Below are 17,134 nucleotides of genomic sequence, written 5' to 3'. Positions count from 1 at the left end.
AAAGTCCCCAGGGGCTCCTCAGCAACCCCTTTCTTTAAAGAGCTTGTGAGAAAAGGCACCACCATCTGATTTTCAACATGGTGAGATCTGCCAATTATTTACAAACTCACCCTAGACATTCTATAATTGAAAAATGTAAATGTGATACAAAGGGCACAGGAATCCACAAAATTTTACATGTAGCTGTAATTGAAGACCTGGGAGAAATATTTAAAGAAATTTCTTTGTAATATGTAGTGCATAACTAAAATTTAAAATATTGGATAGTGGAGGCAATCACATCTGATCATGTAATCAGAATGACCAGGTTATATTTAATGAATAAGATGCAAATTTAATAATATACTCATAAACTGCTAATTATAGGGGTTTCTTTAATAACCTGTGAGGATAATTTGAATACTCAGTATTAATACCTGTAATGCCATGTAATCCTTATTATACAGCCATACATTTAAAAAATATTAATCTCAATGGGGACAAAATAATCCTTTCCTTTTTTAATGTCAAAGGAAAAAAATTTCGTGTAAAAATTTTCACTGGGAAGTGTCATTACCTGGCTGCTTATCTAAAATTTTAGGTAAGTGTGAGGGTGGAGTTTGAGACAGCCCTTCATGGCCTCTGACCTGTGCAATACAGAGGGATGACACTCAGCTTGCTAATTCTATCTAACAGTGAAAGCTGCTTTTCTTTAAAGCTGAAAATAAGAGCTGCTATTTCCAGGAAATATTCCCCTCCCAGTTTAGCATCTTCAGATGGTACCTGAAATACTCCTGTTCAACACACAGCTCATGCCTGTGTGTTCAGTCACTCAGTCTCTGACTTAAGGGTGTTTTCACAAATTTATTAATTTAGATTATTTTTATCTTGAAATCCCTAAACAGGCTGCCACAGAGCTTTGTTCCAGTATCTGCTGCCACTTGGAAGGAAACTGGCTGGAGATCTTTCCTATGTTGGGAATACCCTTCCTTGTTGTTCTGGAATACCCTTCAAGATGGGTCAAAAGCAGATATATGATGTCCAGGAGGTGGTGCTGGACCTGCCTGCAGGCCAAAGGACAGACTGTGGGCTACCAGTGTACAGGAAAGGACTTGAGATGAATTAGCAATGTACTGTAATGTTTTCACTGTGACCTGTGCCCCCCATGCTGCGGGGGTGGGATGCAGGACCTGCCTCTTTGGAATGTTTGTTGCTGCAGAACATCCCAGTGGGATGTTGTAGTTATGGGGCCTGCTTATAAACCAGCTGGTGAGGCTGAACAGTTATAAAGGAGTTATCACAAGTCTGTTGTCCCATGCCAGGCTAACCCTGAATCACAGCTTTACCTATTCAGTTTGATTGTCTCTAGAGCTGGGATGCATTAGCATAACCATTCTTGCATCTTCTAATGTTAAAATTTTCATCTTAGCCTCCTGCAGCCTTGATCCAAAAGCTTTTCATATTTATACCAGAAATCGAGGTTTTTATGTAAGCAGCAGTGAGGGATTTAGTTTGCATATATAAATATACAATAGTCTCACTACTCTGGCTGCTAGTGCAAAGTGAATCCATGACATGGGCTGTGTTCTCTTAGCTAAAGGCAAAGGCATAAGTTAACTGACAATGAATTATCCTATTGTAGAGCCTTCAGGATGAGGATTATCACTGCTAACACACTGTCTTATCCTCCATGCAGTACACAGAGCTAACTTCTTTGGGAGATTTGGAACACAGGCAAGCGATAACACGGAAATTCATTAGGTGGCACCTCAAAGCCCAAAGTGTGTGTGTGTGTCTAGTATTTCATCCATTTCAATGGGAATATTTCTTGCAGGAGAAGTAAACTCATGCAAATGCTGCTAGATCATTTCAATAGACCAAAAATCTAAGGGGATTCAAGAGTGGCAAGCAGACACATTAAAGATCTCACTGCACAGTGCATACTTTGGAATCCAAGCCAGAGTAAATAAATGCTGGGCTATCCAGTGGCAAGAGTAGAAAGACTGATTTAAAATAACAGGACAGAATAGGAACAAAACTGTAGTTTCATCTGACAAAGCAAATCTCTTCACCAGACTGTAATCCTAAAGTCTGGAAGAATTGAAATATGTCACCATCCTAGAGTTTACATACCAAAATTAATCCTATTTAGCACATTAGATCTTTACCTAAACCTCTTTTACAGAGGATGAGAGTCTTGACCCTGAGAGAAGGATTTCTAAGATGCCTTCAGTTGCTCTATCAGTGCTTGTTATTTGAACATGGAAAAAAGAAATCCCCCAGTTTTGCAAATCAAACACTTCTAGGCATAAGCTATTCTTGAAGCCTATCTGTAGGCAAGCTGCTGAAGAATAAGGGCAATAAATCACTGTGCTGCTTTTCCTTACTCACTCTGTTAGAACCATGCTTTCAGTGCTCAGAAGGGTTTCTGATTTCTGTTGTGGTGCAGAGAAACTTGCTGGCAGAAATTCTGTCTTAAAGAACAAATAGGAAAACATTTTTTCTAAGAGGTAAGATGAATGAGACTCTCCAGAAACAACAAGTTCTTAATATTGGTCTTAATATTTCAAGATGAATAACCCAGAGAGCAATGCTTCTAATTTGCTCCTTTTCCCCATGCTACTGCTTTTATCATAAACAAGAGAAATATTTTTACACCTGACATCACCTATTTAAATTTCTTTTGAGCCTACTACCTTTACTAATGATTTCAATGAAATAAAATTTTGCTTCCAAAACTAAATTAGATAGGTAGCATTTTCATAAATTAGTACTTGAAAAAAACCCACTGTACTGAATGTGCTTACTTTCAGTGTCATTGGCATTGCTTTGTCATTTTTCCCAAAGCTCTTGAAATGGCATTCTTTGCATGATGTCTTGCAAAAATTGTCAAGAAAAGTACCAATTTTACACATCTATCAATTAAATAAGCTGTATTCAGGAAGGTTAGTTGCTGAGGGTTTGCTAATAGGTAATGAGGAATTCTGTAAGATGGCTGACATCTAAGGCAGGGAGAAATCAGGGAAAACATTATTTGTACAAATATTTGAGCATACCGAAAACCTTACAGACATCCTGCTGTTTACCTACATTTTTCCTCCCTGTGTCTGTCATGACCAATTAGTTTCATGTCCCCTGGGTAATATAATGCTAATTAAATATTACAAACCGTGGGGGAAAGTGCCAAGAGGTCTGTTTTTCTTTTGCTGTGCATTTTAACAGTAAGGGATAACCACCAACCTTCCAATATCATATGCAAACTCTGTAGGATTTCCTTGTGACATTCCCAATCATAAATACTAATGTCCTATGTAAATATGCAAAAGTTCAGTAAAATTCAATGAATGACAGCACAACTGAATGCTTACAAGCAGCACTAAAAAGGAAAGGATGCGAGACAAAATTAAGGAAGTTTCTTCAAAAAGCCTAGGAGACAATTTGTAACTAAACAGTTTTATTGACTTTTTTTCCAAAATAAAAAACACAAAATAACCACCAAGATTAAAGGCCATAGACAGCATTAACCAAATGAACCAGCCACTTGGTTATAGTAGCTGATAACTAGAATAACTGGATATTATTGCATATACGTCAGGTTCATTTATATATCCATTTCAGTTTGGCAAGATTACAATCATACAGTAGCTTTGGTTGTGTAAAACCTAGTAGCAATACTTACTTAAATGTGAGTGGTTAACATTTTATGACAACAGCTATTTATCTCAGTCTTGACACATCTTCCATGTTCTCATTCCATGTTCTTCTCTGCATTGTCACTGACCAAGAATTAAGGAGACATATTTGCAACCATCATTTATAGCCCTTCTTTATCACCATGTGGTGATGAATCTCAGAGGGGTAGGAATCTCTCACTTGCTTTCCTCAAAAAGGTTTGTAGAGCAGCTTCTCCTCCCATTCTGGGTGGCTCCTACCACCCAGCTGTGGTAGCCTCAGCTGAGCATGAGTCCATGCAGAATGCAAATATGTCGAGGTGTTTATGGCTTTCAGGCCAAAGCCTCTCCTGACCTACAGTGCTGGGGGGTGACTGTACTGCCTTGCCTTTGGATACAGAAAAAAAACCACAAACAAACAAACAGCTTTTCACATCAGTGTGCTGAGCTGCCAGCACAGAACATTATTAACAAACCTAATACACAATACTACCTTGGTTACAGAGTTGTGCCTGAGAGGCTGCACAGGATTGCATGTGTATGCTCTACAGTCTATGTATTTTAGTTTTGGTCTTTTAAAAAATGCTCTCATCCTTATATAATCTAGTGTAACACTGCAGCTTTAGAGTAATTGTTGATAAAAAAGTCATAAACACACAGACTATTTGGAAACACTGGAAGCTTTTTCTTGTCTTGCACCACTTGTGCAGAATTCCTGCCTTTCTGCTATCAGTCTGCCCCCAGTATCCTGGGAACATCTACTTCCACAGGAAATATATCACTTAAAAATAACCTAAAACTCTCAGTTCTACCTGGGAAAAGCTATTAAAGAATTTGGATCAAACTGAAGTAATCTTGTGTGTGAAGACCTTTCTTCACTTACAAAATGCTGGAACACTAGGTAACTTCTACTTGTTTGTGCAGCCCTTTCATTTGCTTACACTAACGCAAAAAGGAATTCAGCACGAGGAACGGCTGCATAGTGAAGATCCTGCAGAACAAGGCAACTGCCATGCAGTAATTCAAATGCAAGCAGTGTAACTGCTTTTTGCATTCAGATCCATACTTGTATAAGGATATAAATTAATAAGCCCTTCTAAATGATTTTAGAAATATCCTCTTTGATCTAGACATATAAAACCTCTGAATACTTAGAATCACTACATTTCACATGGCCCACATAGTCATAATTATTTGCACTTACATGGCAAATATTAGAAATACATTTGCCTGCAGTTGAACAGGTCTATTATTCAGCTGAGCAAAGATCAAGCACTCTATATCTTGCAGTTATTGGATCTTATTCTAACCCTTTGCTTTAGAAAGGGGAAATAACCACCTAATTATATTAGCAGTGCACAGTAGTTAGTTTAAAAAAGACAACCTATAGTAGACAACTAGATTTCTTTCCTAAGATGACTTTTTATGAGATACTCTAAAAGCAGTCTCTTATGACTGAAGGTTGTCTATTTCACTGTACTCGCATAGTAAAAATAGTTAAAATCTAATTACAAAGCTGCTACATGGTTATTTTGTGGTCTGTAAAATAAAACAGTATCCAGAATTTTATCTGAACAAAATACACCAGACAGTATAAAAATATTTCCCAACTGGAGGCTGAAACATTAATGCTGGATTTGTGAGGTTTTTATATAAAAAATAATGTAATAATGGTTGACATTTATCTGCTTACCAGTCAAAAATATACATATGACTTCAAGGAGCTGTTCCAGGCTCATTTTCAGTGAGATTGTGCTTTTGACCCTAGCAGTAATAAATGCACATGTGGAACACAGTTTCCTGAAAATCTGAACTATATCTTATTTCTAACAATAAGATTAATTTCTGGCTGTGAATTTCCACTTATTTGCTTTGTTCAGGCAACTACAGCAGAGGAATTCCAGAAGCACCACTTCCGCTTTGAATGATGTTTGTTCAGTGCAACATCTTCCTTTTCTCTCTCCTTTTTAACTCGCTGGTAGTGATCTTCTTCCTTTAAATACCACACAGGTGGCCACCGATGCCTCTCAAAATATTCTTGATTATCTGATTAAAAAGAAACAATGAAAAAAATCCCCAAAGATGCCAGTAAGATACACAAATCCCAGAAATATCTTGCAGAAAGCTATGTAGCTAATCATTTATCTATTCTCTATGCTGGCTTGTTTATCAAGGATTCACCCAGTTTCCTCAAATGCTTTAGGTGTGAAAAGATTTGAAAGTGGTTACACACAAGAGGCATTAGTTCACCAAAAACTGGAAAAAATCAAGGCCTCTGCAGAGTGTATTTTTCATTGCAGAGCCTGAAAAGAGCTCTGTTCCTTTTAGCATCACTGAATTAGGTAAAGAACACCATGCTTGCCCAGCAATCAGGCTAATGACTATGACATTTCAGATAAAAATTTATGAATGCTGTTCAGGATAGCTCAGAGGTTCAGTCATGGCTTAGCTATGTGAGCTCATCTTTGTCTTTATGTTTAATCAACTGGGTGGGGAGAAAGAAGGAGGAACCTGATGAAAACTGGTGGGGAAGTTGCCCATACCTGAAGATTTAGCTTTGATTTCCTTGCGGAACTTGGAGCAAACGCTGTTGTAATTGGTGCAGATGTAGTGCAAGCACCAAGCTGCCAGCTGGTTAGCATTGTGAAACTGCAGGGAAAAACAAAGAGCTTATTCAGTTTGCTGGGGTTGTCATTCATTTTGCAGCCCCTATTAACAGCTAATCTAGAATGGTCCCAGCAGATGGTACCTGGCCATACTCTCCCAGGTGCTCATTCTGACTACCAGCTCTGATCTCAGGTTATAAACATGAGCTAGATGCTGGCCATAGTAGTTAAAGATATTGCTTCTGTCTCCAAACAGGAGAAGGAAATAAAAGAAAAATTGCCCTTCTTCAGATAAAAATGAAGTGAGGCAAGCTGCTTTCTCTTGGGAGGGGTTCACTTCTGGTTTTGCAACAGGATTATAGGTATTGCATAGACAGTCTTGAAAACAGCTGCAGGGAATCTTGCAATCTTGCATGCTGGCCAGTGTTTCAGTGCTACTTTTGTGCAGTGTTATAGTGCTACTTCAAGCCAAGCTGCAGCTGACTCATTGTTAGTGTGAAATCAAGAATAATAAAATTTAAACAATATTTTAACTGTTCCACTGTAGCTGGGAGTCTGCTGCATTCTAGGAAACAGAGGTGTGCAGTTTAACTGTGAGCTGGGGGCTCTCTCTTTTAATTATTTATGGGACACAGGAAATATTGAAATGCATTTGAACTTAAGATTTGCACATACTCTGAATTATCAGATGATTGGTTTAAGTAGCCAGTTTAAGTATTCAAGAAATGTTGTCTTTGCAGTACAGGTCTAAATATATCTCCAAGAACTGGTTTGAAAAGAACACAAGAATCAATCACCATTACAAAGCTGAACAGCTTCATTACATTGCTTTTCATGTTAGTGCACCATGGGCACGAGAACATGGAGCTTGGAAGTTCCACAATCAAGACAAACTAAAATATATATTTGAAAGACAACTCCTCTGAGGTTACTTAAAGGGATTTTTTTTTTTTGAACTTTGAACTAATGAAAAAATAGTTTTTAAAATAGAAGTTAAAACTAAGTTTTATCATCAGTCACTCTCAGAACTGCAGCCTTTGAGCCATTTAGAAGCAATGCTCAGAACCAGTAGAGAGCTAAAAGCAAGTCCTGCAGCAGACCATAATATCTTCAGAAGGCTGTGTACACTGACCTGTGCCAGTTCCAGATAGGAGAGAACTTCTCCATCTATTGCAACGCCACTCATGGAGGCCTTTGTCAGCTCTTGCACTGCATGCTGCTCTGTTAGGGGAGAAAACTCATCACTCACAGGGCAAACAGTCACATTGCAAGGTCACATCATCTACTGACAGCAAAGAACCCAGGCAGCATGTACTCCCTCCTCCTGGCATTAACCAGCATCATGCAGGGGCCACATTCTCATAGATATCCTTAACAAGCTGAGATTTGGGGGAAGTAAAATCCTGACCTGTAGAGCTGTGGCTGAAGATGTGGTTCATAACCACTTATAGAAAGACAAATTTCAGCAGCCATCAGTTTCTCTCTGGCATGGGTATAATATTCAATATAAATTAGAAATATGGATCCACTGTCTTCTTTCAGTCATATAAAGGTTTTAATCAACAGTGCACTTGCCACTGAATTATTTATTATTAAGTATACACACAGCATTGATAGAGAAAAGGTCACTTGCAGGCCCTCTTTAGGTTTTCAGATGAGCTGCTCCCAGGGGTTCAGATGAAGGCTGACCAGCCTCCACACCAACCACCTCAGTTCAAGATTCTCCTTAACACTTTCCTAGAATATTAAAAGACTGAGTGTTTTTTGGAAACACTGGCAGTTGGTTTGATTCTACTGGGTTCAGTTGTTGGCAGTAGCCTTTGGATTCAAAAGTTTTTCAACAAGAATTAAATAGAATGAAATATTGTTAATATTGTATGTATGTTTACACTGCAATTACCTCAAAAATATGCAAAACTTCAGCTAAAATGTGCAAATAAAATCTGGCAATAAAGATTTGGTCTGTCAGAACCAGTAAAGACAAGAGACAGAGTCCTGATGCACAACTGAAGAGCCAGGGTTTGGTATGTGATTAAATTTTGCCTTAATGTAGTTCTGTGGGTAGGTGTTGCTTTGTTTCATCTTTCTTTGAGTTTTGATCTTGGTAATGACTTCAGAACAATGCCAAATTACTGACATAGAGAGAAACCAACACAACAACACAACCCAAACAACCCCAGAGGTCTGGATTGTGTATGGATTTATTTTTAAAACTTTAGTTATAATTCAACCTGTAATTTTTCTTTAAATAATAGGGTTGAAAAGGTTTTCTTCCTGAAATGAGGGGTGAATCCCCATGGATATACCAAAACATCCAATTGCCATCTAGTGAAAAGGGGCCTAAGACAGCATTTTTAAAAACATGATCATATAGACAAGTTTTGAATTGGCTCAGTTACTCTCTTTGAACAGAAATATAAAGTGGAGCACTTCATTCATTACTTTATGGAATAAATTTAAGGGTGCTTCCTGGGAGCACTTTAGGTAAACTAACAACAACAGAATGAATATCACAAACCACAGACATTATCCTCAATGCTAAAGAGCAGGTTTACTCCTTCTTTTTTAAAGCACAGAAAATTTCAGTGCTCTAATGCTAATTCATGCTAATCCAGCATGAAACTAAAAAGGCCAAGAGAAAGACAAATGCATTTCTCAGTGTGAAAATATCAATTTGCATTACAATACCCCTCTTAGAAAAAAAAAAAAAATCAAAAACCTCTGACACTTGAGAAAATCTTATATGTTCCAAAAACCATTAAAGCATATTTCAGCTGTTGCAGAAGATACTGCATTGGACAAGGCTTCAAACTGTTACCTGCTAGAGCAATCAGGTGAGGAAGGCAAAACCTATTTGCCAATGCAATTAACTCAAGGGTATCCAGTTCCTGACTGGAGGACAGTTGCTTGGTGTACAAGTAATCTAAAACTGCTTGCATGGAGGTCTTGTTTATGTTGGGCAGAACTACCTGGAAAAGATATTTAAGAAAATAATTTATAATTATTAAGGGATTTTCATATAGCAGCTACATTACACTTCTCTCACTTTGTTTGACTGTCCCTTTTTTCTCTTCAAGGTGTTTCAGAAATTCAGGGAAAACATTTTTCAAAGCAGAAATTTCCCATTCAAGTTCAAGACACTGCCAACAGGTAAGCATTGCTCCAGAGTCAGATCATATCCAGGTTATATCCAAGCTGGAATTGGATCCACATCAAACAGTGAATCTGTTCAATGCTCTCCAGCCTGCAAATTGACAACTACACAGAACAGTCACTGAGCACTTCCCATGGCAAACCTCCCTTGGTGGACTCCCTGAGGAATGAAATCTATCTGCTCCTGGCAAGGGATATTCTGTGGATTCTGAGAATAACAGAAAACAAAGGATAACAGTAAAACCATCCCTCTCAGTCTTTTGGTAAATAACCAAATTATCCAGGTAAACAAAGTTGAGAAGGAATGAGAACTGAAGCATTGAGGGAAAACAAAAGTGAGCCCTTTTGCCCCACACATGTAATGTGTAACCAGCACAGAATGAAGCTACCAAGACTAGGAAAAAAACTAATTTCCCATGCTAAAGCATAAACCTTTCATGCATATCAGCCTGGGAACTCTGGGAAGCAGCTCAGTTCTCCAAGTGAGAGCAGCTAGCTGTAAAATTAATTCATTATTGATGAATTTTTGTCAATGCAGAGAACAGTAAATTTAATGAATGAGTTTATAAAATGTGCCCCAAATATAGAAAAGGTGACATGTAAAAATAGATGTTTTTTATTATTTGTAAACCATTCAATTCATACCTGCTTATGTTTTAAAAATCCAAAAGCATTACTGAATGCTTTAAACTCTACAAAATGGAAGCCAAATATTTTAAATTGGAAAGATGAGCTAAGACTGTGATGCTAATCATTAAAAATAGGCTGGTAGAAAAGAACTATGTATTCTTCATTGTGAAATGCTGCATAATATAATCAAACCATGCATTTTTATTGAACCACTTGTTGAGTATGCCTCTGGGAAAGGAATTATGTTTATAGTTGTATTAGAAAAAGCCAGAAAAATCTAAGTAGAAAAATGTCTATCAGAATATTAAACACAAAAACATGAACACTTCTTATAAGCATAATTGTATGGAAAGCAACAAGAAAACCAAACCAAAAAAATAAAACTCAGTATGACACAAGAAAAAATATTAGCAGAGTTTTGGAATTTGAAAAGTATACCATGAAGGCACATGGAAATGCGGGGCTTTTTCTGCAAAATCTTATTCAAAGCTTTGAGATCTTTTAAATTGCATTGCATACCTGCTTTACTCCAGAAGACAAGATAGTGCATTACAAAATCTATGCTGAGTTTCTACTAAAGTTAGTAGAACTTCTAAAGTTAGATCAGTTTCTACTGTGTAAACAGCTCCCTTTTCTAGTTTAACACTCATATGTTCTTTAACCCTTCTTTATCTTTAATTTCTTTATCAATGTCCCTGCCCCAAGTATTCTTTGCAGTGATTTCAATTATATAAGTATATATTAATAAAATATAAAAAAATATGATAAAGAAATTCACAAAATCATATCTAATTTATTTCTTCATATTTAATATTTACAGGACTTTGGGTTTAAACACACACTCCAGTGCAGAAGGAAGACTCGTGCATTTGAGAAAGTATGTTGTCTTCCTGGGCAACGTTATTTAATGCCTTAAGAAGAAAAGGTTTGCAAGGAAGAATAAATCCCTGATTGTAGGGATTGTTGCAACCTTTCAAATAGATGATGCTTCCATCATCCTAAATCCATCAGACATTGTAAACAAAAGAGACAAAAATAGACAAATACCTCACTGTTGGAGCTTTCAATAAATGATCCTCCAAACATAGCAGACATCCACTCACAGCTGCAGATCAGCAGTGGCTTGTGGGCCTTGATGCTTCCATCATCCAATTTAAATGTCACATCTGCCATGGGAACAAAGGCACAGGAGTGCTGCAAGTCTGTGTCTAAGGTGAAACCTTGTCTCAAGAATGTGTTTCATTGCATGCTGTTAACCAAGGACTTCCTTCATTTCCCACGAGCTCTACCTCAAAAATAACTCTTGAAAAGCCTCGTTTGTAAAGGGGGATATTGGATGTTCAACATTTCTGAGAACTGGGTCACTTATTTAAAAGCTGTGAGTAGATTTTGAAAAATGAAACAACAGAATCCCAGGTTGGAGCAGTTGGCCTGAGTAACACTATTTTGGGGTCATCCCTCCACTCAGAACAATGTAAGCTGTCACATTGTTTGAAGCCTATGAAGTGAAAGTAAAATGAGAAAAAAAATTGTCCTCTTCCTGCTTAAGCATGTATTTACTTACCAGAAAATGTCCCTTTGCAAAGGCACTCTTTTATCCGATTGGCTTTTCTGACATGAAATGCTTTAGTAATCTCTTGATTCATGAAGGCTTCTTTATTCATGATATTCTCCACCATCATTCGCAAGTCAAATACTTCCAAGATTTCAGCAATCTGAGCCAGTCTGGTGAGGTCTTTTTCGTTTTCATCCAGTTGGCCTGTGTATAAAAACTGCAAAACAGTTTTAAAAGGTGTGGCCTGCACAGACGAATCCATTTTTACCACAGTGACAGGACACGTCCGCTTTGAGACAGGATTCACTTGCATTTCCTTATGCACACTAACAAACCCCTTACCCCAGGATGAGAGAGATCTTGCTGCAGAGTTTATTTCACCAGATTCAGGTTCTAGCATGTTTAAAGACTCACTGCTTTCTGGTGGGGGAATTTTAACATCAGAAGATTTCAAGGATGCCTCATCACCGTTACTGTTTGTCTCGAGGTGACTTGTCAGAACATCCGCATTTGTATTTTCTTTATTACACCGTGTTTCATCTAAGTATGGACTTCCCTCACATTCCATTAAGAAAAGGTCATAAAACTTTGAAGAGGAGGTAGCTAGGTAAATCTTGTGAGCAAAAATGCAGTCCTGCTCCTGAAGAACAAACATGACATCTGCACACAGCGGGCTGTCCAATAAATATCCAGCTTCATTCATGCTCAGCATGGGACACTCAGGAATTTTGATAACTGGAGGAGGGGCTTTTGGAGGTAGGAATGGAGCCTGAAGCAAAGGTTTTTGGACCTTCTTCAAATGAGATTTCCAGAACTGCAGGTGTCTTCTGGAGATCAGAGCAGCTCTAATTGCATTGTCAAACACGTCTTTAATCCCAAACTGGTCAAATACACTGGTTTCATAGTACGGTATCCCGAGCTCCTTGGCAACCTCTCTGCCTCTCTCTGGTGGCAAAATGTCTCCCCTTTTTATTGGCCTAAGATTAAAAAAAAAATGAACCTTGTCACACAAAGATACACAAGAAAGCATGGAATTCTACCAAATATTCAGCACTAAATCCCAGAAAACTATCATTCAAATGAAACAAAATATAAAATCTAAGTGCACAAAGCCCTTTAGAAATCTACAGTTCTGACTCCACAGAGTTTTAGAATAGCACATACTTGTAATTTCATTGAAGTTTAGTGATGTCTTTGCAGTGTTACTAAATATGTGTGGAAATCATTTACGTGAAATGGAGCTGCTTCTTATTTAAAGGGAAATTTACAGTAAAAAAATTTGATAGGATGCCTGAGAACATTAATTATTTAAAAAACATCTTACCACCCATTACTACTCAGATATTCTGTCAGAACTTTTCTTTGTATCCATCATTTAAACACAAATAGAAATTTTCATGACATAAAAAATGCCAGAAATACAGCTAAATATGAAATGGAAATATTTCTTAAGCTCATGGTTTTTAAAGAAAATCATAGTAGCCAATGACAAAAGACCACCTGAACATACACTGCAAGAGATAGGCTTGTTTTGGCTGTAGGAGTGTTATGTGGGAACTCATGAATTTCCAGAGAAACTCCAGTACATGATGCAGGGTAAACAAACCAGTAAAAAGTCTGGACTAGGATCCATTTTCCCAGCAAAAAAATAATTTCCCCGGAAGACATGACCCAAGAGTGTGTTCTGAGCCCACCATATTGGGCAGACACGAGCTGGCACAGACTGAACATGCCCCAGACAGCAGCTTGCTGAGTGCCAGCTAATAAATAACCAGTTCAGGTGGCAGAAGTCTGTGCCAGACACGCAGAGTTCTGACTCAAACTTAGTAATGGTGAAATTGGGGAGGAGGATTAGGGCAGAAGAAGAGTTTTGAAGTTTTCTTCCTTCTAAAGAGACAACTAAAAAGCATGCCCCACCCACACAAAAAAGAAATGTTCAATAAGCAAATAGACCTGTAAAAATCATATTGCTAAGTCACAAGTTTGACTGCAATGCAATGTAATGCAAAGTTTTCTAAAGGCCCACAAAATATTAATTCAATATCTTTACAGAAATTTGTTGCAGTACAGTCATTAATTACACAATCATGGATATTATTTTCATGAATCTGGTCTCATTGAAAGTCCCATAAAAGGAATAAATTAGAAGCAAGCCAGTTATGGTGGGACTGTTGTGGCCAAACATGTGAATAGTTGTATCTGGGAGAAACAAAGCTTCTCCAGAACAACCCCCAAACTCCCTTTTAATCTCAGAACTTCCAGATGTTTAATTTGCAACCATTTCATTTTCTGCTATCATCTAGGATTACATTTACAAAAAAAAAAAAAAATTGAGAATTAAGAAAATCCAAGTAGAATCTGCCAGTTTAAAACAGTACCTGACAGTAGTGAGAGGGTAGGACATGATACACATGTTCATGAAGAAAGATCCATAATACAGATTCAATAATCATGACCATCTCTATCTTACTGTAGTGTTCTGCCACCCAAAAAAGTTTACACATCAAATGTGCAAAAGTTTTGGGGGAAACTTAATAACTGTGTGTGTGTTAAAGAACTGACCAACTCAGACAACAGAATTTTTAAAAAAAGGAAGCACAAATGTTTTCATTGTACAATAAAAAAAGGAAACTAGGCTCTCCAGTTTCTGTTTTGCAGGTGCTGTACCTGATTAGGAAGGTGATTTTTTTTTTTAATCTTATTTTTGTTTAAAGTTTACCTCGCCAAAGGCCGCCTGGCCCTGTTAACAGCCTCGAGGTCTGCATAGCGGAGATCCAGCTGGCAGCCCACCAGAATGACAGGTGTGCGAGGACAGAAGTGCTTGATTTCTTGATACCACATTGTTTTCACATGATTCAGGGAATTAGGATTAGCAATTGAAAAGCACAGAACAACAACATCGGACCTGAAAGGTAACAAGAAAATACCTGGTGAAAACCCACAAATGATTTTTGCTGCAGTTTCACCTGTTTTCATTAGTACTCCACGCTGCTCTTTGACAAATGTGCTGGTACCCAGATGTCAGAATACATGTTGTTCGTGCAGAGATGTGAGAGAAGCTACACATTTCACCACAAAAGCATGGGAGCACAAAGCCACATACCTAGGAAGCACTGCCCCTCCATGCTGAGATGATCCCAGCACAGGAGCAGAGCACTAGGAAGAGAGGTAGGGCTTTCCATTCTCTACTTTTACACAACAGCTACTCACAGGTTGCCATTGCTCCAGAAATAATTCTGCTGACTGGACACCTAAATTGCAATTCAAAGGTCATTGGTGCTTAGGAATTAGAGAGGAGCTGTGCAAAACTGCAGAACAGCCACACAGGCAGACACAGACCACTTCTGAACTCATCATGGAGAAATACCTTTACTACAATGTTTGAAGTACTGAGGTGGTTGCCTTTGCAATGTGCTTTGCACAGCAATTCTCCAATGTCTTTAATAAATAACCTGTTAGAAGGGCAAACTACAGCAGAATGACCACTTCTACAATATCAGCAAAAATGAACATTACAGTGAAAATAAGGTCAGTAAACTGTAGAATAGGACAGCGGCTTAAATTAGAGTAAGCATGACAATATTTGCAGGCTTTTAAATGTTTCTAAGAAAATAGAAATTACTTCACTAAATAAACTTGCTATATAAATTCTAAGTATGAGGATTAAAGTTGACAGTTAATCCACTGAACCATTGCTTAACTTTTGTCAGAGCTGGCACCCAAAGGCAGAGCAATGATCGAATACTTGTCTCAGGGCATACCTAACTAGGGGCAATCTCATTATTTACAAATAAGCAGTTCTCAAGCTCTTGGGTCTCTTATGGGAAAAAAATAGAAAATAAGAAAAAAAAGTTGAATTTAAACACTTGAGAAAAACTGAGGAGAAGTGACATTTAGAGGAGGTAACTTATTGCTACAGAATTGTCAACAGGATAAGCTCTACCATCTCTTTCTCAGTTCTATTATTCTTTAATTTAGCACCAGTGTGTTGTAGCTGCAGTTTGTGTCATGTATAGAGCATCAGCAGCAGTGAATCTTAACATTCACCTTTTAAATAATGAAATATCTCCTCAGTAGTGCTGCTTTCTACATTTCACTGAGGGCATAGATACGTCCAGCTGTTTCTAAAGATAGCTTCACACAATATGGAGACTGCTGTGAGCATCAATTTGACGCAAGAGAAATGCTCCTGGTCCAAATTTCTGTCTTACATAAACCTGCAATACATCTGTCATATCTAGGAACAAGGCCTTTTCTAACTGGAAAGTTCTCCAGTAAGTAGTGAAAGGCTAAGCAGCCAACACAATGGTTTGCTGCATAGCTGAGGCAAACTCACTCTATTCAAGGTCAGGTAAGAGTAAACTCTAAACCCCAGCAGACATTTGCTCATCTCCCAGAATGAGAAATCAATGTACAGTTAAGACACAAAAAGCTCTGTGTTACATGTACTCTAATATGGTCAATTGTTGTTTAATTCAAGGCCATCACAACTGCTGGAGTGGCAAGTGTTGGCTGCCTGGCTGCTCCTAATGACAGCTAAGCATCTTAGAGAGACAGCCTGTCCAGCATCCTTCAGAAATTAATAGCTAAGCCCAGTAATTGCAGTCACGAGGATCCAACACTCCTGACTTTACAAGCCACAAGACACGCATCACATCTCCCAGAACACCAAAAGGAACCAACTCCAGCAGGCGTTCAGAGGCAGGACACGCCCGTTCCCGGTGCCCGATGCTCCGCAGGGAGCCGGGGTGAGCTGTGTCCCAGACACACAGCAGGCTGGCCTCAGCACAGTGTGCCACAGCCCCTGCCACCGTGGTTCTTGAGCAACACCTCCCCTCTGACCTTTGCTGGGCAGCTGTAAAATGGAGCTGGGCAAAGCTGGGTTCTTTTCCCAAAACTTACTGCACTGCACCAACAGGGCATTCTCACCTCACTGCCTTCCGCATCAAACAAAGAACAGAGTAAAGAGGTAAAAAAATTGATTTGCAAAGTATTTATCCTGTGTTAGAACCTGGACTTCCCCATAAGAGTTCTGCACTGGGCATAGAGAAATTGATGGTTCTGTGCCATAAAGGGGATGCATGGGAAATCACTGGGTAGTGGCAGAGTTCATGTGCTGAACGAGCGCCACAGCTGGCTCTCCTAGCTCACAAAATACAGCCACTCTATCATATTAAATTAAGTTTTCATTCAAGTCATAAGCGCAATTTGCACTCAGTACAACCTGGAGACAGAAGTGTGTGAGGAAGATTAACCATCTACATAGAACTGAGCATTTGAGGAAACATGTCCTTTGGAAACTTTAATTAAAGTACCTGTGCATCCTATTAATGTCAAAGGCACTTTCACAACTTTCTAACCACAATGTAAAGTTTGGTTTGACATTTGTTCATAAAAAACAGACCCTGTCTGCTTTAATATTATGCACTTAATGCATTAACATTTCCTAAACATTAAAAATTTACCAATGTTATTTTAATATTCTCAGTGAATGTAAAAGGGTATGATTTTTAAAAAATGTCTATTTTATTGCTGGTTTT

At 38.2% G+C, this 17,134-nt stretch overlaps 1 protein-coding gene across 3 annotated transcripts in view; it reads right to left on the bottom strand.

The window, feature by feature from the left end:
• Positions 1 to 3,416: 3,416 nt before the first annotated feature.
• RHOBTB1 (Rho related BTB domain containing 1) overlaps positions 3,417 to 17,134 on the bottom strand; it is a 52,053-nt gene continuing 38,335 nt past the window's right edge. For 2 of the 3 annotated variants that reach the window (XM_079313276.1, XM_079313275.1), the window contains 7 exons: positions 14,314 to 14,499; positions 11,604 to 12,571; positions 11,087 to 11,205; positions 9,075 to 9,225; positions 7,389 to 7,477; positions 6,194 to 6,299; positions 3,417 to 5,696 (listed from right to left, as the gene is read on the bottom strand). In XM_079313276.1, coding sequence (XP_079169402.1) covers positions 5,527 to 5,696; positions 6,194 to 6,299; positions 7,389 to 7,477; positions 9,075 to 9,225; positions 11,087 to 11,205; positions 11,604 to 12,571; positions 14,314 to 14,499 — 1,789 coding nt within the window. In that variant the 3' untranslated portion in view covers positions 3,417 to 5,526. The remainder of the gene's footprint in view (positions 5,697 to 6,193; positions 6,300 to 7,388; positions 7,478 to 9,074; positions 9,226 to 11,086; positions 11,206 to 11,603; positions 12,572 to 14,313; positions 14,500 to 17,134) is intronic. The other variant, XM_079313277.1, reaches the window with a different exon arrangement.

This window comes from Erithacus rubecula (genome assembly GCF_903797595.1).
Source record: "Erithacus rubecula genome assembly, chromosome: 9".
Lineage (NCBI taxonomy): Eukaryota > Metazoa > Chordata > Aves > Passeriformes > Muscicapidae > Erithacus > Erithacus rubecula.
The sequence above is the reverse complement of the archived record's forward strand: the minus strand, read 5'-3'. Positions and strand labels throughout refer to the sequence as shown.